General features: G+C 38.7%; 1 protein-coding gene across 13 annotated transcripts in view; it reads right to left on the reverse strand.

The window, feature by feature from the left end:
• Nucleotides 1-20,836, reverse strand: part of THRB (thyroid hormone receptor beta) — a 169,229-nt gene that overhangs the window by 23,561 nt on the left and 124,832 nt on the right. For 6 of the 13 annotated variants that reach the window (XM_085226354.1, XM_085226350.1, XM_085226355.1 and 3 more), the window contains one exon: nt 83-213. The exons of 6 other annotated variants lie outside the window; for them this stretch is intronic. In XM_085226354.1, the coding sequence (XP_085082480.1) occupies nt 83-143 (61 nt within the window). In that variant the 5' untranslated portion in view covers nt 144-213. Of the gene's footprint in view, nt 1-82; nt 214-9,233; nt 9,562-20,836 lie in introns of those variants that run through there. One more of the 13 variants, XM_010712865.4, reaches the window with a different exon arrangement.

Here is a 20,836-nt window from a genome sequence, read left to right on the forward strand (position 1 = left end):
GCATTTGTTTCAAAACAGTTCTGCAGGTGTGGTTGAGAAGTACCAGCAACAGATCGCAAAAGCTGCATAGATTATACCTTACCTGGGTGTGTTCCTCTGTTGCATTTAATATAGCTTGAATTTAGGGCAAAATACGTGGGCATTCAAATATGTGTGTGTGTACATGTATGTGTGGGAATGACATTTTCTCTTCTGAAGTGGTTCATCAGACACCTAACAAGTGAAATAAAATATTACTACCATGAAAAACTGTTGGGAATGCTTGGTTCTTTTCCCAAAATATCATTAGTTTTGATAACATAAACATATTTTTGCTCTTATGTTAAAAAAACAAAAAACAAAAAACCAGAACAATTCTGATGGCAACCAATGTAATTCTGAGCCAAGGAGAACTTTCAAATGTAGTAAAATACAAAGCTTTCAAAGTGTTTCCATAATTCATAATTCAATGGAGTTATGGTACATATTTTTTCTTAATGAAAATCCTCTCTGTACACAAAGGTCTAAGATTCATTTTGAGAGGAGAGAGGAAGTGCAGCTATTCATTTAACATTTTAAAATTATTGAGGTACAGTAAATTCTTCAGAGAATGATTGAGAGGCTGAGGCTGAAAGGCACCTCTAGAGATCTCCTGGTACAACCTCCCTGCTCCAGCAGGGACATCACAGGTCAGGGTCGTGTTTGGTTGAGTTCTGACTGTCCATAATGATGGAGACTCTCTAACTCCTGTGAGCAATCTGTGCCCTCACAGTAAAAGAAGATTATTTTATTATGCTTGTACGGAATTCCCTGTGCGTTTATTTGTGCTCTTTACCTCTTGTCCTGTCGTTAGACAACACTGAGATGTTTGCTCCGTCTTTAGCACTCAGTCCTGTTAAGCTTTTTTTACACACGGATAGTATCCCAGTTAATGTTCTCTGTTCCAGGCCAACCAGTCCCAGCACTCCCAATCTCTCCTCCTATGTCACACTCTCCAGCCTCTTCTCCACCTTTGTGTCCTTTTACTGGACTTGTTCCACTGTCACCACATCTATTTCGTACCTCAGAGTCCAGACTCGGTCCCAGCAATGCAGGTACATCTCAGCAGTGTAGAGCAGAGGGAAGGCTCACCTCCCTCATCCTGCTGGTGATGATCCTCCTAACTGAGACCAAGATGTTGCTGGCCTTCCTCACCTCAAGGGCACTCTGTTGGCTCAGATTCAACTTGTTGCCCACCAGGAATTCCCAAGTACTTCTCTGCAAATCCCCTCCCATCCAGCAGGCATCCAGCCTTTATTGCTGCATTTATTCCACCCCAGGCAGAGGAACTGCTATGTCCCTTTGATGGACCTCAACAGATTTCTCTGTCATTTCTACAAACTGTTCGGGTCCCTCTGAATGGCAGCACACCGATCTAGGACATAAGCCATCCTTCCCAGGATTGCATCATCTACAAACTAGCTGAGTGCAATTTATGAGTGTAATTTGGGACAGTCCTTTGGACACAGCTGTCTGGGATACTATTCCTTCCATTGCCTTGCTGCACCCATCAGCAGCATGAAATGTTAAACCAGACTCAAAGTTTGCTGTCCTGCCATTGGCACAGCTCGGTGCAGCTGGGGAGTTGCATGGAGACCAACCAGCACTAGGACTTGGGCACCAGCAGGTTGTAGAGGATGCTGCCAGGGGGATGGCCATCATCCTCCTGTGACTAAAACCCAGAGTAAGCTCAGTAACAGGTGGCTTAAAGGAGAGTGCTTTTGTAAATGCCACAGGTTCTCCAGAAAGAAAAGCCCTTAACAGACAACAAATACTTGAAATTACTTCAGCTTAAATTAAATGAACTTTCCAGGGCTGATTTGGGGAAAGGAGGAAGAAACAAGGCAGAAAGTAGTTGTAATATCTACTTTATATTTTTGAGCATAATTCTGAGAACCTAAAATTACAGGAAACAGATACACCTCTTAGGTAACACTGGGAAATAGAACCCAGTTGCCTGCATCATCGATTTACTAATACTCCTACCATGTCAGTCTAAGTATGGCAAAATATTAGATTCACATTTAAGTTATATTTCTATATTAAAAACCTGGGTAAAGACTGGTGGACACATGGATCTGGTTTCTGACCTTGAGGAAAGAGAGACAGCAGGGTTTCGGTTCTAATTTACATCATGACTGCTAACGGACATTATGCCAGTGGAGGATTAGCAGAGGCTATTATCCCCATCCTGCCCCCCCTTTTGCTCACACAACACACACACTGTGTGCAGCTGACACAGGAGGAAGCAGGGTCAGCAAAGGGATGCAGGATTTTCTACTAAATTCTTTGTAACAATCAGTGACTTTTAGTTACTGCTATTCACAAAAGGCAGACTCAGTTTAGCATTGACTATGCCCTCTAAAATTCAGTATTGACAGCTTTTGCTTCCTCAAGAAATACTTCTAAATTAAATGCCTTGATATTTCATTAAGCATATAATCTGGTTAGCACTGCTCATGTAATGGCAACTTTGTTCCATTGGAGCAGCAGGAGATGACTTGTTTAAACTGCTTCCTTAAATATATACAGCAGCCTGCACATGTGACCCATGATGTGCATCCTCTTCTTGGAGTTTCAGGACTTCATCCTACTCAGGAAACAGTTCTCATTCTGGATGGAAAGCAATCCTCTACAGGCACTCCAAGTGAGGAATTAAAAATGGAATCACTACATGTAAGCACATTCCTAACTGTTCTTTTATCAGAAGTGTTAACTGCCTTCTACTTAAATTACTTAAATCTAAGGTATCATGTTCATCATTTTTACAGAATTGTCCCTATGACACAAGAAAAACACATACCCTGCCCTCCTTCACTGACTCAGTGGAGAATGTGGATAGAAAAGCTTCAATCCCAAGAAATCACTGGCAATAAAAGTACTCAATAAGCACCTTTTTTTCTGTTAAAAATCTTAGACCAATAGCCATACTTTTTTTTTTAGTGCTCCTTCCAACAGCTAATGGGGTCAGAAGTGACAGGAAAGTAAGAAAACTGGAGCTTCAGCAGTTTTTAAAAAAGATTGATGCTTCAGACCAGCAGACTGCACCTGAAGGGATAAGGGAAAATCAGTTCTTGCAAACTGTAACATCCACTGTAAGTAATTCCTACGAGTTGCAATTCCTGAGTAGTTAGCAATTAGCTAACATAATCATTCAAAAACAACATAGGTATCACTGAACAGTACAGTAATAGCCAATTTTGTTACCTTGTCTTTCAAGCCATAAGAAGGAAATGGACTTGGAGCGAGTCTAGAGGAGGGATGTGAGGATGTTCAGAGGGCTGGAGCAATTCTAGGAAAAACGCTGTGGCAGCTGAGTTTGTTCAGCTTGGAGAAGAGAAGGTGCTGGGGAGACTTCATTGTGTCCTTCGGGGGGGACACATAACGGGGGGCCACATGAAAACTGGGGAAGGAGTTTTTTTTTTTTTTTTTTTTTTTTTTTTTACAGACAACAGTCTGTAGAGATAGGTCGAAGGGTAATGGCTGTAAACTGAAATAGGGTAGACTTGAGTTAGATATTAGGAATAAATTATTTACTGTGAGAGTAGTAAGGCCCTGGCACAGGCTGCTCAGAGAAGCTGTGGATGCTCCACTCCTGGAGGTGCTCAAGGTCAGGTTGGATGGGGCCCTGGGGCCCTTGGCAGCCTGATGGTGAGCGGTAGCCCTGTCCACAGCAGGGGTTGAAACTGGTTGGGCTTTAATTTCCCTTCCAATCCGAGCCATTCTGTGGTTTTATAATACTACGCTGTGTTCAGATTTTCATTTGGTACATCCAATACGATCCTCAAAGTTAAGCACTGAGATTGACTTGACATCACTGTTCACTGCTGACCTTTGATTTGAATGGAGATCACCGATGAACAACCTTGATCTGTCTTGCCTGCTGTTTCTTCTACAGCCTAAGGCAGCTCCTTAGGCTCTCCAGACTTCTACCTACCAGCCTGCCTAATCTTACCTTCTTGGCAAGGCTAAATGCCCAGCAGGACCAGTTGCCTCTATCCTGGAAGAGCATGTTGAGTATGTTGTATAATCCACTGAGTCTTGATGGTGATCTATGGTAACTTTTAAATTGCAGTCGCAGCATGTAACATTCCTGGTACTGGTGTGGCAAAAAACAATTTTCTTCTGCAGGAAAATGTTCTACAAATGCAAGGGCAGATGAAGATCTGCTAACCTAACCAGTTATATGATGTAGTTTGTACTTTTAACACCGTATGCCTATGGTCTCATTTGTAGGAGTGACACCTCAATGCACAGTGTAACAGATTGGTAAGACTCAGAAGAGACAATACGGTGCTATTCTTGCCCCTTGCAGTAAGGCAAAGAAAAGCTATTTAAATGGAAACAACCCCTGAAAAACAGTAAAGCATTTTTTCTTTGTACCTTGCACATATTCAGACAACCACATTTTGAGAAAAGCAAATGTCAGTTTTGTTAAAGAGCTGCTGCACGGACTTCCCACTTCCAGCTCTCTGTATGTATGCACAATATAATATTAACTTAGGAATTAAACCACACCTTAAAAAATTCCTAGGATCAAACTGTGTTTAACTGTCCGACAGGGATACGTGAGACTGACACCAACAGTGTTTATAAACCAGATGCTCCCTGGCTTGCTCCCGATCCTTCATAGGCTTATTCCTTGCAAGCAGGGAAAGCCATTTTTGCTATTGGAGAACATTTTCAGACCATTATGCAGTATTTTGTTTTCACTGTGCATTGGCACAGTCATGTAATAAATGCACTCCCTCAAATCTTTCTTTCTTCAAGTAAGCCGTGTGATTAGAGATCATTCAAGAAAATGAGGAGTTCAGACTTACTCCTAAGCTCGTATTCAATTACTAGACACTGCAGTATGAAAATGAATAAGAAATTACTATCTTGGGAGTCCCAAACTGTATCAGAACTGAAAATAAAATTTATGCCGCTATAATGCTGATTTTATAGTCACATTGCAACTCCTTGCAAAGCATAAGAAAATTACAAGAACCATCCAGTTATCATCCTTCTACTTGTGTAGAAGTCTATTGAACGTCTATTGGACAAAGCACAGAGCTGAGTCAGAAAAATCATACTCCATTCCTCTTTGTTTGTACAATCATTGTTATTCATCTGAAAAGCTGTGCTGATACACTGATCTCTATTTGCCTCCTTCTTTAATTCATTCCTCCTGAGAAAAATTGCTTAACTCTCCACAGAGCATCTCTTTTCTTTCTGACTTGTCAGCTAGCTGACTCTCTTGTCCACAATTTTATTATCACTCTTTGATTTATGGAATTAGTAAAATTTGGCAAGAGATCTGCAAAGACAGTACGAACAACATTTCCTACAGTCTCTTTTCTCTGAGTGACTTTCCTAAATATTAGCCCTTATCTTTGGGTTGAGTCAGAATCCTTGTCAATGAAGCTCAAATCCTGCTATCGCTTGAACTGCTGCGATCAGTACTGCAGTTGCACTCATTACCAGGTATAGGGACAAAATGCACTACTGTACACAATACTTGAGTGTCGGGCCATTCAACTTTTTTTCCCCCAAATTATTAAAATGGTTTTAGAGAACATGCCATAGTATGATAAATAATTTACTTATCTAGAAATCTCAGTGAAATCAGTTTTACTACAGATGCAAAAGCAAAGCACGACAGTTTACTCTCCCATCCTTCATTTTGTTGTGCAAGGGTTAGAGTAAATAGGTGAAAACACGTTTTCCACTGAAATTTTTCTTAAAAAAGAGATATAATTCCAACTGCATAATAATGTGGTAAAATGGATGCCAATTCTCTGATCATAGCTGCTTCTTTATTTGGGGGTCAAAAGTGAAATAAACCATTCTTAAGCTCAAAATAATTGTTGGCTTAGTTGGAGCTACTCAGCTACTCTCCTTTAGGAGCCAAAGATGAAAAGTACTCAGTCTTTTTGTAACTTCATTATATGCACACATGCACCCTGTGCTGATAAGAAGACATTTTTACATAACCTCCATGTTGCATTTTCTGAGGTATTCAAAGAGTAGCTCCGTGTTTTCACACTGCTAATAACTCAGTTTGGACTAATTCAGTAGTGTAAGCTAGCAGTCGTTTCGTCAGCTGCATACAAACTGCCTGAGAAAATACAAAGGGAAATAACAATGACAATTACAGTAACAACAATAACTTTCAAACCCTATCCGCCGCTAACCCAAGGGCCCTTAAAAATATGTCATTAACCTCAACCGGGGAAAAAAAAGGTGACCAACAGGGCTAAGTACTGAAATTGCTATCGCACGACTCAAGAATCTGAGCCTGCAGATCAGTATTTTTCAGGGCAGATTCCAATTACTGCGGGCCTCCTCCACATCGCCTGAGGTTAAAGCCTAAATTCACAGACAGCAGCCAGCATCTTTTGTTAACTTTGCCTGTGAAATGACTGTGTGCAAAGGGAAGCGAAATCCAATCCTCAGCCCACATTCAACTTTGCAGACCTATTTTCCATCTTGCCAAAATATTGCTCGTGAAGCAAATATGGGGATACAGAGGATCCCGGGACTCTGTAAACAGTTCTTTTGCACTTTCTGGACTGCGCTACCTCTGTGCTGTCCCAAGGAGTTCCTCCTTGCTGTACAGACAGGGGGAGGAGGCGTAGGGGTGTTCTGTGCAGCCCCTCAGCCTCACGGCAGGGGCTGTAACACAGCACAGCTCCCCAAAGGAGCACCGTCTGCCCACTGTCAGCTCTGTTCTGCTCACTGAATATCACAGCCTTTCTTCCTTAGAAGTTGCGTCTTTCATCAAAGCCATCAGGAAAATATAGTTTTCAATGCACTGCAATAAGTGGAGCAGCTTGAATGTTTTCTTTTATTCTGGAATAGCTAGATATACTTTCAAACTACTTACTTTTCCCCTCTTGTGACACCTTATTGGGGTCTTTTTTTCTGAAGTTACTTTGTGACTTTTTTGACTTTCTTTCAAAGTGGCATTAACACAGAGAAATAGTGAGACTCCCCTTTACAAACGTTAACTTTCTCAGCATGAAATGCTGGTGTTTCTTTCTGCTTCTCAGATGGAAAGGAAGACTTTAAACATCTAAAAAACTAACAAAAGTTTTGATTTGAAAAGCTTCCATGTGCTACTGTAAAGTACAATCTGATTTGAACAGCTGGATATCTTACTGAGATTACTACAAATTTCAGGGGACTAACAGAAATACCAACTGCAACAATCAGGACCCTTCACGGACACCTGCTTAGGGACTTAATTTTGCTTTAATGGGCTATTACCAAGGCTTCCCTTAACAAACTCCCTCTTCCCCCCTCAAAATCGATTCTGGATCAATACAGACACACATGCCCTGCATGGAGCCTTCTGTTCTTAGGACAGGATTAAAAGATTCGTTAGTTTTATGATAGCTTGATGGAAAGATGGAAATTGTAACAACAACAACAAAAAACCAAACCAAAACAAAGAAGAGATAGAGAAGATGCACATGTCCCACAGGGTTTATATCTGTTCTGCTTAACAAACTCAGCGCTTGCAAAGGTCTGACAGAAGGTATGCAACTTTGTATTGTCACACTAAGGAGTCCCAAAGAACGGTGCTCAATCTCTGTGGATATCAATTAAAAGCCTGCTTGAGAGATGCCTTCCATCAAAACTCACTGCATTTTTAGGTAACGTAAACTGAGCTAGCAGCAAACATGGGCAGACCAGCAGTTTTAGAAAAGAACTCTGTTCCTTTAACCAAACAAGTAAAAAACTTTAAGCAGAGCACAAATTGTATGAGATATCTGAGTACTGAAATAACTTAATTAATGCTCTGATATAGGTAAATTTAAGAACCTCTAGCACTACGAAAAATATGTTACTTAAATAACTTTGTAATAGTAAGACCATTTTCTTTTTGAACCAAATCCAAGGCACGAAAAAGTCCATAAAGAGTTGTAAGTTCATTAGTTAAATCCCAATAGTAAACAGCCTTAAAAGCATTTAAAATGCTGAACAATAGAAAAACATGCATCATCCACAGTTATTCAATCTATAATTCGCTCATCTTCTTACAGCTTCCAGACATAAGATTTTTAAAAAAAGTATTTCCTGCATTATGACCTACAATGGTGTTCAAAGAATAAAACTAAGACATTTTTCTACCAAATATACAGATTTACTGCAGTAAGCACTAATGAATATTACTTGCACAAAGGAAAATACTTCAGATTTCTGTATTATTAATAATATCAACCAGTCTACTTTTGAGTACAAAGCCACTTTAAAAATAGTAAATAGTATTTTATCTACCCAGCTAGTTATACTGCATTCATTTGGGTTTTGGATAACTGCATACAGGAAATCTGGTCTTAATAGAAAAAGGACATTACGTTGCTACAACAGAGTGTGTATGTTTATTCTTTAATTATGAGGCTGTAAAGAAACAAAACGATGTATATTCTCTATGCATCAGTTTGCTTGTCTGACTTCAAAACAAACAACACTGAAAAGATTTTCAAGCGTTTGTTGGTATTTGGGGATCTTCCTGAGAAGGGATACCTGCTCTGATTGCATGGAAGAAGAAGAAGGAAATCTAAAAACAATCAATGATTTAATCCTAAGGGAGCTGATGCTGCACTGATTCTCTATCAGAAACATACTGACTGTATCAACTTTTTGGATGCAGAATAGTCTTTGTTGCACAGAGATATGCTTGAATTTTAAGTCTTTCTTGCTTTGCACAATCAGAAAGTATATGGTTTTCATTTAAAAGAGTCACTCTACCAAATGCATTCATTTTTCCCACACGTATTTACAGTTCTATTTTCAAAATACTTTGCTTGAGTTGCTGAGTAAACAGAGTTCACATTTACTGGCAACAAGGACTCGCACAAACCGTATCCAATTAGAAAACACAGCTTTAGATGAAGAATATATAGCGATGACATTTCAGATGAGAAACTTTCTTATCTAGCTCACTGCTGAATAGTACATGAACTTAATTGCCACAAAAAGCAGAAAGCAAGCAACAGAATTGAAAATGTCTTTTACAGATTAAGAAAAAGTGTTTGGAAATCCTCATCGCTCACAGAAAACCTTACAATCACCTAGCAACCTCTGTTACTGCTGCTTTCAATTTTGAACAGGCAGCCTTCACATTCAAAGATGTATCTGAGCCAACTGATGCAACTGTAAGTTTAAAGCAAAACAAAAACATAAACAGAGATTTTTTTTTTGTTATTTAAATAAATTGCCCCTACCTTTCTTCTGAGAGTACGATGGCGACTGCACTTGAGAAAAAGTAGGTTTTTCTTCGGTGAAATATTCAGGTTGGTTGTACTGATTCAGGGCCATGTCCATGTCAGAGTACTCGCTTTTAAACACGTTTCCAGGGTAACTACAGGTATAAGGCTGATTCACCGCCCAGGCCTGTTCCATATATATGTTGTTACTGTGCAGGACCTGAGCATCGCAACTGCTGTAACCCTGATTATCTTCGATATATGTGCAATAATCAGTGGACTGCATGTAGCAATTGCTACCAGCAGCTGGGTGCACTTCATATATTTCTTGCATACAGTAGTTCATTTTGTTAGCCTATCTCAGCTCCTACTTTACGCAAGCACACACACACACACACAGGCATGCATACACATGGGACGGGAAAGGAGCACTGAATATACAACACCGACAAAGTCGACAGCAAAACAGCCCTTTTTACTTTGGAGCGGCACCCGATGTGCTAAAATCCTATTTATACTGGGATGGCTTCTGAACTCCCCTGCCAGTCAAACATATTGGGAAGCAGATTTATGACAGTCAAAGGTCTTAATCTGTGACTGTAAGTTAATTCCAAGGGAAGATGGCAGACAGGTAGCAATGAGCACCAGACAAAGAAGCGACGTCCCGACAACCCTCCTGTTCCACTGTTTGTCTGTAATAATCATTTTATAAACCGTTTTCAGCCCTTCCCAATATGATTAGAAAATGATTACTAAGGCAAGGACACAGTTATGTCACTGTAGTTGTCAACTTAAGTGTGAAGCATTATAAAGACTGCTTAAGAACTCCCAGAGGGGACACGCTGAAAATCCTAAAATCAATAATCCTTTTTTTCAGCATTAAACCACAGAAAATCCAATAGTGCTGTGCTGATGACCCAAACAGAAGTCTAGTTTTACAAAATTTAGCAACTTAATCTGTTATCAGCTTTATTGATTTTGTTTTACAGAATTACATGCATGAATCTCCCCAGCCTTCCACACACGCACAATCCTCCCTATTGCCTGGTAATGCATTTACGGGAAAGCAGCTTTTTTAAACTTCAGTGATTTGGGGAGGTAATTTCTATTGAGTTCAACAGGTGGGAAACTTCAAAATAATGTCAGTTAATCAGCAAAAGGAACACTGCTTAAACATCATCAATAAGCTAATTGTTTGGCTATTTTGCTTTGTTAACGTTTATGTTTCAGCAAGGAAGCGCTTTTAGAAACCCATCTTTGTGACAACATACAGAAGAGAGTAAGGAGAGATTTAAGCTTGTTTTGGCTCACGTACGAGCTATGAACCTTTTAATGATACTACAACAAATACTATGTGTTCTTATAATTGCTAAACATAACCCAAACATCATTGCAATTACTGTATCTTCTTTAAACAGTATTTCTTTTTTCATCTAGAAGAAACTTCATTTTTAGCTTGAAGTAGCTGCCTTTTTTTTTTTATTCACTAGGCAAAACGCATTTTCTTTACAGTACAGCTGAAATTTGGTAAAAACTTGTGAAGTCCGAATTAAGATGGCATCTCTTTTTAATGCCTGTACTTATTATTAAGAAGCAGAATTACTGATTTGACAATCAGGTCTCGGCTTTGCTATTTCACTCATTTTAAACAACGCACAAAATTGCCAAAACAATCCTGTAGGTTGGCCCTTTTCATATGCAACTTTAAGAACACATCTAACAACCTAAATCAACGTACACCTTAAATGGTCCTCACAAGTTCTCTTAAAAATACAGAAGAATCGGGCATGACTTGTACACATTTCTCCCCCCCAACACTGTTAAATGTCTCAGACTACTGTGAAGAGCCCACAGAGAAATGGTCTCCCTTCCAACACAGAAGCAAACTAACTCAGTTAAGAAAGAAGCGTTGCCAGTCAGTATTTAATATGTAGGTTGAACAGAACTCAAGCTTCTGAAGATGAGAGAAGTTAAGGTTTATGCTCAGAATACTTTTAACTATAAAAGAAGCATTTCTCATTAACACATCCACAGAGTTCTACATTAAATAGCTTGAAATGTACTCTATCAAGATTAGTTCTACTGACGTCTAACTTCTAATGAAGCTACTTCCAAAATGAACTTACTCTGATAAAACTGATAATGTAAAGTAACAATTTGCTTCACTAAAAGCACTAGTAGGTAGCAAAATCCCAGAAGTAAAACATCAGTGAGCCTGCATTCTCTGTAGTCTTTTTAACAAAGGTCTAACTCAACAAACAGCGTTGTGAAACTCTGATGAAGCTCACATAGAAAATTTCATTTGAGCTCCAGTTCATGATCTAGATTTTACAAACAGTAAATTTGTCTATGATAAAAAGTATGTATCTGGCAGGACATGATTTTTCTAGAATGGATGTTCAGCACTTCCTCTAAAAACATGCCTGTCTTTCCTAAGAAAATTTGTAATAGCTGTTTATACTGAAATCCTCGAACTATGCCCATTTATGTGATCAGCAGGTAATGCTGTACTACATACAAATGTGATGCATACAACCTGCCAAGCTTACTTCTCCACGTTTCCCAGAAAGAAAACATTCCACAAGTGAGATTGCACAAAGGTGAGGCTGTATTTTACAGGACAGCAGAGCAGAACGCTTAAGATATTTTTGCACCATCCAGAAAAACATTTTGAGGGCTGAACTTCAAGTTCTCAGTGGGTATTTCTTCCCTTGTGGATTTGTTCTGCCAGATGAAGCAAAATTTTCTTCTCGCTTGTTCTTCCCTTTCATTGATATAGGTTTGTTACTGAAAAACTAAACAGAATTGAGACCATATGCAGACAGAGCCATCCCAGCCAGGATTAAACCTGAGGATATGGTATCATGATGTGGCACAGTCTGTGAGTTTCTTTCTATTCCAGGATCAATTCCTCAAAACACTTTTTGTTTTCTGTTGCTCCGTCAATAATATTTTGAAGTGTGTCATATGTACTACTTTACACAGAATGAATGTGATATCAGAACAAAATTTACAAGATACTGCAAAGAATGAAGAGAAAAAGCAAAGGGGATGGATGAGTCTTTCCTTAAACAAAAAAAAAAAACAAAAACCAAAAACCAAAAAAACCACTATAGCCAGGGAATGAGGTTTCTACCTGTAATGTGCTAGCACTGAAAAGGTTGATAGCACTGTGGATTGCTGTTCCCTTGGAAACAAATCATTTCAAAAAACACTGCAGAGATTTAACATCATTATTAAAACTGAAATATTCCTATAATATTTTCATGTGACTCTTTCAGGGTCCAATCCTGCAGGTCCCTTTCATGCATTACTTTGAATTAAATCATCTGATAAAAGGCAGTCAGACAGGTCTTTATCAAAAGTCTGAAAGTAGAGTAGAAAACAATATTTACAACTGTTCTTCATCTTGTATTCTGATTTGAACATTAGAGTCTTAAAACATGTCAAGTTGAGCTTTCTCTGCTTTCAGCAATGGAGTATCACATTTAGAATTTTCTTGGTTCACAAGTGTCTGCTTTTGGTAACACATGGAAACAGACTGCTAGTGGAACAAAACCTCAGCTGCAGGCAGAGGCCAATGGTAGAACCTTTGACATCGTGGCAGGAGAGGGTTCAAAGCATGAATCCTAGGAAGAAGTGGGAGGTATCAGTACATTGTATCAAAAAAGAAAAAAATTAATGCTAAACTCGAACCCTGAATGCCCCAAACATACTGAGATACTCACCTGATATAAATCAGAAGTGCAGTGCAGTCGGCGATGTTACTGTGGCTGAGCAGAACTACACAGCCTCGCTGCGTATGCCTGAGGGAGGCTTCTGCAGGCAGACTGCCTTACAGTACATCATGCTGCTCTCCACAGACTCATGTGTTACAGTCACAGCCTAAAACCTTTAATTATGAACGAATAAATGCCCCAACAAGCTGCACTTTTCTTGTGACTTGACTCAGTTATCAAAATATCAAAATTAACTCTTTGTTTTAAGGAAAAACAGTGTTCCTGTGGATGACACTCACAATGGAATACTCCAAACAGCTGAGATCCTGAACACAGAAAAAACACCACTGCTCAACGTAATCCACCCCACTTGTACTACTGCTACCTGTGGGACTGCAGCATGCTACCCACAGGAGTCACCTTCACCTCACTGCTCCTAAACTGCACTCCCTGCTCTATCGCAGGACTATCTCAAGGCAGGACTGCTACGCTCCACTTCCAAATATTCTGCATATGTGGAAAGTATTGCACGGCATTCAGATTGTTCAGAGTTCTGTAGGACCCAAGGATCTTACTGAGGCTCTGTTTACAGTTTATGCATACAGATGGAAAAAACTGAACTATTTAGTCACGAAGAGCTTTGCACGTTGGAGTATGTTGTTGCAAGGATTAACTGTACCTTTCTAAATTCTGTTATCCATGTTCATATTACCAGCACCTAGGTTTTTAATATACATCTTTACGTGTTACAAAATAAATTGCATTTCCTATTTGTAGTTCTTCGCCTTGCCTGCATTCTCTCAGTTACTTCTAATGAAGGTTATGTGGGAAAAATAAATCACATCGCTGCTTTTCAAAACGACTCAGGACTCCTAGCGTTTAATGTGGAACACATCCCAGTCTGTATCTCTGCATATCAGGAAGAGAATATACTGAAAAAAAACTTTTAAGCAGTGCTAATACGGCTTTTGCAACACATCAACTGTCAAAATTCAGCTATCTCCTTGCCCACAGCCATGAGTCAATGCACAGCTTTGCACTACCTTATAATTCATGCACTTTATGCTCTGTGACCAGAGAAGACTCAAAACGATGCTTCAAAAATATGATGTGCAAACTTCTTGTTAGTGGAAGCTGGGTATCTGCTTATCTCACCAGCTCTGACCCTCACAGATAGCGTTACAAACTAAGAAAGAAAAACTCAAACTTCAGAATCCAAAATGATACCAAGCACTTACAAGAATAGAAGAGGATCTCTATACAATATTTATCTTATTTTGAAAATTCTACTTCTGACTGAATTGGAAAGTATGTAAAGCTATGCAATTTTATTGCTGTAAAATTACAATTTGATGGTTCAGAGAGAGTGTCTCAATGGAATCAAAGACACTAAAATTGTCACTTTGTCTACCCTGCATTTGTAATATCAAGCAATGGAGTACAAGGAAAAAGAACTGAAGCTTTCTGGCATAAAATCATTTCTTTGTGTTTGGAACAGATACAGCAAGCTTCAAGCTAGCTGCCTCTGGTTTAAACCTGATGAAGTGCTTACTTACACAACATACGTCTCTTTTTCTCAACATGTGTCAGTTTGCTCCTTCTCAGAAACTGCTTCTCTCACAAAAGCTGCTATACTTTGCATATGACACACCATTAGATTTGTAGGTGACTCACAAAACGCCAGTGTGATATGCCTTTCATTGAAACACTTCAGATTCATTAGTCTGTATGGATAACAAAGAATGTAATAGTTTGTATTTAAATTCCAGATTCACAACAAATCCAGCTCTCCCTTAAAATATTTGACATCTTGAATTTGACATCAAATGAAGAGAACAGAGCCTGCTTTTTCATGACCAATCTTCCAGGTTTTGTTCTTCCTTTTTATTACGCTATGAATAAAGTAGAGTAGAGTAGAATGGGACAGAATTTCCTTGCACTCTTCATGACATGTGAAAACAGTATGCTGTCTTTTCAGAAAGAATTTGTTCCTCAAGACGTTTGCCAAAAAACTGTCTAACAAAAGTCCTTAAATAGTGTTTGACAACTTTTAAGATAGTGTCTGAATGAATACCGCTAAAAGTAATCATAGGCCTGTGACCCAGACAACCCAATTTGTTAAGTCTCCCCATATCTCGTAATTGGAAGACCCTGTTAGCAGACATCACTTAATTACAGAGCTTATCTCGCGAGAAAGTAACTGCAAACACTTAAAATGCAAACCTTATCTGAGTCATTCCCTTTCCCAGCCCCACATGAAAACTTTAAAGTAAAAAAGCTCGGTTTGTTCAAAAACAAAACAGAACCGAAAAGCAGCTAATGCAGCTCGACACAACATGATTAAGAGACTCTCGGGTTGGGACTGTCTGGGTTTGGCAGCCTCCTGACAGCCCCAAGTAAGACGTTAAAGCGATCAACACCTGACATCTGTTAGCAAGGAGGGATTCTGAGGTGAAGAGCAACTAAATCTAAAGAAATCAGGTACTTAGACCAGTTTAACTTTTTCATGAGGTGATATCCTTCCTGACACTTTAATCTTTCTTCCTGGAGTGACGCAAGACTTAAAACAAAACAACTTACAGTCCCTCCCTTCCTCCCAGTACGCAGCATTTATCTCTTAGGCAAAGAAGAACAAAGAACGATTTATCCCAGTTTAAAAAGGAATAAAATTAACGTAAGCACTAAATTTGTGCTAATATCTAAACTGTGATTCCCAAAAGAAATTTCTTTGATGCTGCTCTAATCAACAAAAAAAGCTATCTGAAAGAGGATGGTGAATTTTTCTGATTACCAAATCAAGAGTATTCAGAGCATAAAGCTGCATTTATCTGAGTTCTTAATGTGCAGTTACTGAAGCTTTGAGGGATGGTTAATAATGGGAAAGAGGAAAAGGCAAACAGCACAGCCACAGGTGAGAGATGAACATCCTCAAAGTAGTAAACAAGCACTTTACTTTGTCTACGCTTTTTAAGGCATTAAGGGAATGCTTTAATCAAAAAGTCCACATTCAAAAAAGATTTTTAATCTGCTTATCATGACCACAAAGAGAAAAAAAAAAATTGAAGGGCTAAAGGGATATGAATGATTTTAAATTAGATATTAAGTTAGATAAAACCCCAGTAAGTATTTATCACATTGTCATTAGGGCTCCCCACAAAGCTAACAACTTATGTAAAAAGGAGTACTAAAAATCACAATTATCTGTGATGCAAAACACAGCAAAATAGTAACAAGAAAACTCTCCCCACATAATAATGCTATTACCAATGGCAAATCCCACGAATGTAAACATAGATATAACAGCCTTTTTCCTTTTAATACACTGTTTGCTATGCTTTGCATAGTAAAGTCAGTTACCTTTATATTTTTTTTCTTCTTTTTGATATTCCTGGGAACTTGACAAGACTTGAAAGTTTGCTTTTGAATGGCCTGGCTGGAAAATTGTGCTAGTCCAAGTTGAAGCATGCCGACACTGTGAGAGTTGCTGTCCATTCCTCTGGATACCATCACTTTTGGAGAGCCTTTTCCTAAACAAATCACTTTCTGCTATGCCCACTACATTCCACTTCTGATTTCTTTCAGGAGGGTGAATCAGCCTGTGCCATGACAAGAGGCCACTTTCTGGATGGCAGGCAAATACTGTCGGGCTACAAACTGTTGGCATTGCCAGAATCTTGCTCAGGTGTGGAGTTTTGGAAAGCAAGTGCTTCCCCAGCTCTCCTGCTGTCGCGGTACTCCCATCCACTTGGCTGCACCGGTACGATGCAGAGCCCCTCAGCCATGCCCATTCAGCCACCATAGTTCCCCTCCGGTACAATTAAATATAAAACAATCCCATCTGTGAAGCCTAAACAAGCAGGCAGATCTATGTGGACTAACACTAGATGTAACTTTTACAACTCCACAACCATGACATGGGCCTCCACCAATTTATTGCCCTGCCCATATGATCATTTGAGGTCTTGTAGGTCGAGGCTGGTCGTGAACAATTTTCAGATACTTAAAACACAAAACATCACGGATTCAGCCTTGTTTGACTTTGCTCTTATCGTAGGCTGACCTGAGGGACACTCTGTTACCTAAGTGTGACATTCTTATGTGGGCATGCTTAGCAGTTCCGCTTTTGCTACCTACTGCCTTTCTCTAGTTGTGGTCACACTGGAGTACCAGATACTAATTTTATCACAGGAGTTCAGACATGTGGGTCCAGTGTCAGTTAGAAAAGAGACTAAGGCAGCATGACTTGACCTAGTTGGTCAAAATACTTAAGTGAATTTATTTATCCCTTCATATAGAAGAAACCGAGATAGCACTAACTGATGAATCTGTACAGATAAATATAACCCATCTTTTATTTTGGGGAAGCAAAATTATATCCTATAAGAATTATACATTTAAAGAAATTATTTTATACCACATGCATCAGAACTCAAATTTAAGATAGCTTTCTAACTTGCATCCTGATAACAATGTTTACAAATAACTTTGGATTTCAGTTACCAGATCTATCATACCATTACTATTTTTGAAAGATTTGTCCTAAGAGTTTAGTCGAACATTACTAATACAGGGCATATTTAGTTAGATTAATATTAATTTCTGGTATTCTATATTAATCCCTGCTCACACTTACAGATTTGCTCAGTGTGTTGGTTAGTTTAAGTGTATATTCATACTTTTTTTTTCCTTCTGGGAGCGTAAGCTCACCTGATATTTTAAGTTTAAGGTCTGCTTCTTCCACCCACTTTATCTCAGTTGGACTTTAACAGCATGAATTTGTCTGAGACACTATCTGGCATCACAGATCTCAGTGCATCAGACATGCCCAGACAATGACTGGATTTGACCATACCCACTTTCTTCAGACTTGTTTTTCTTAGCAAAATTAAAGACTGACTTTAAATGCAGGCAATATGTTAAGAGTACATCACTTGTAGGAGGAGAACTAAATTTAAAATAGAATAGTGAATACAACCCAGAAAATTGAAAACAAATTAACATACTTTTTTTTTTTTTCCCCATAGTTTTAACACTTTTCTGTCCTCTAGACTCCATAATAAGCTCAGACTCAGACAGAGAGATTGGATTATTCGGGTAAAACCCTCCAGGAGCTCCATGGAATTTCCCTGTAAGATCTGAATCTAACTTGGCCATTCATCCTTCTTGGCACAAAGAAAAACCATGCACTGTAACCCACCCTTCCACAGCCAATGGTAACCTCAGATAAGGGATCTTTCTACACAACCCTAGTTTCCTCATTTTCCATCATATTCTTATTATCTCCCTGCAGAATTAACGCTGTATCTTTATATATCTCAAATCTAGGAGACAAGCAAGTGCACTATGTATGTAATAGATGTAGACAGTTCTATAATTCACTCATAAACAGATATTTCTGTGTTTTGTGAGATTTTCAAGAAGACCACTGACCCCACATAACCCTATGCCTTGTTAAAAAAAATAATTAGTTATATCCTCTGCTACTTGGTTGTTGCTATTATTACTGGAAATGAGATCAATGGTTCGTAACCCACGCTGTTCAACCTTGTTAAGCAAAACTTCCTACATCTTCTTCTCTACTTTATCTTTGTTATAAAAGGCTATCTTTGCTGTTTTTTAGCCTGTTACGAGTCTTTGCTTTACCTTTGATTTTAATTAAAAGACAGACACACACACACATCACAATGGTACATCTTTCCTAAGGATTCAAAGAGGATGTCATACGAGACTTACAGATTTTTAAATACATCAAGAAACTCTAAAGCCCTCCTCAGCTTAAAAAAGAACATTAAAGCAAATTTGCCAATTACTGTATCTGCAAGCATCTCTGGGATTTTTCAAATTGACACATTTCAACTATGAGAATAAACAGATTATGTTACAGCTCCCATCATTCAGAATTTGCCCAGGCAGTTTCTCAAAGGCTAACCCGTTTCAAGCTGCTTTGTCTATTCTTTTAGCTCCCTCTGAAATTTGTCTCACTATTTTGACTCCTATGTTAGCTATAGTTTATTTAATTTTACAAGCCTCTATCATATTTGTCAGATTCTCCCCAGTCATCAGGAATGTTCTACATTCAAATTTCACTAGATGAAGAGTAAGCAGTAAGGAACTAGCACTGAGGGATCTCACATTTTATCCTTTTTTCCTATACTTCTGTGGTGCAGAAGATATGCATATCCTAGTTTACCATTTAGCTTATTACATTGTTAAATTACAATTTCACTACAGGACTATATTATTTATTCTACTACTTTTCCTTCCACGTATCTTGCTTGGTTTTGTCTAAAGCTGTGTTTTGTTGTTTTTTTTCGTTTGTTTGCTTGTTTGTTGTTTTGCAACAGAGGGCAGTTTAAATCTTCTACATCTGATCTTGATTTTTTCAAACCAAAACTCTTTGTAAAGGATGATCACGTAATTTGTAAGAGCTGCCTAACTGCATGAGAATCATCTCTCTCCCCGTCCCTAGCCACTGTTAAAATGGCTCTAATCAAGGTAGGAAGCAGCACAGCCTACTGGGATGAATCATGACTGAAACCACAGGCCCTATTTCAAAATGAAGAAAGACAAATAAGAAGGGCCTAGAATTCTTCTTATCTATGATAGTACAGGAATCATCAAGTAATTTCAGAGGTAGAAAAGCAGCACATTGTAGGGATAACTGGCATACAAATAGTCAACAGTTCAAAAAAATTTCTCAAGATCCCATCAGCATTTTTAAAGGTAAGTCTGTTTTACAGAAGAAACAAAATTTTAACAGATGAAGGGCCTGCAGAGCTGAACAAGTACAAACTAGAAGAATTCCTTAGAAATTATTTACTACAGGCCAAGATAAAGACACCTAATAGATGAAAGCAAAGGTTGGCCAGTTCACAGGTAGGCAACGTTGTCTGAATGACAGTACATAATGCACTATGAAAACAGAGAAACAATTCATTTCTTTTCATCTATTTCTCTGCTATTATCCGCCAAGAGTTACTTTCTATTCAAAAAGTGCCTCAGCTTGTAAGCATTTCAACTTGTAGATCATCAGAATTACAGCAATAGGTGAATATACAAGTAGTCTCTGAATCGTCACTACCTTACCTGACTGGAAAACAAAAGACTGACAAAGGTTTACCTATTCTCATATCTGAAGTCTAATGAAAACTGAGCAACAATTGCAACAGCATGCTTGCCTGTTTTTTTAAAACGTAGAAGTATACAAGCATTTAAGGACATGGAAGTGGGCTGGTTTCAGGGAGATCAACTAAGGCAAATGTAATCAGGATTAGGACTAAGGGGTGCACAATAGGTTGATCAAGCAGCCTAGCTTTGTGTGGACCCAGTCCAATAGCACTAAATGATATTTTTAACTAATGACTTAATATAAAAACAAAAAAAGCTACAATTAAAGGACACCATCCCTCCAGGCAAAATTAAAATGACATTCTTACTCTGTACAAGCATTTCAAAGCACATAGAGTAACAAAACCTAAAAGTATACAAACTTGTCATATGTTTGTGCTGGGAATGATAAAACTGTCTGTGCCAGACAGGGCGAAAATTCCGTTTCCTCACGCTACTGTTGCATCAGTTCACAGCATTTTCTTTCCTTTGTTCCCATTCATTCCCTTTCCTTCTCTTTTCTCCTAAATAACACCATAACATCTTATTCGCCCTTACAAACACCTGAACAATTCACAATGGAGTTTCTCATCTTTTAAACCAGGTCCGTGCAACTCCTGAGTAAGAGGAAGGATGGGGCCAGATTTTTACTCATAAATTGCAATCCACGCTACCATACAATATGCTCAATAACTACCTGAGAACAAGTGATTTTATATTTATTTTAACGTGTAAGAATAAAACTATAAGAGAAAAGTGTACCACGAGCGACAAAGGGCTCTAACCAGAAGGTGG

Source organism: Meleagris gallopavo, chromosome 6, assembly GCF_905368555.1.
Source record: "Meleagris gallopavo chromosome 6, MGAL_WU_HG_1.1, whole genome shotgun sequence".
NCBI classification, from domain to species: Eukaryota; Metazoa; Chordata; class Aves; order Galliformes; family Phasianidae; genus Meleagris; species Meleagris gallopavo.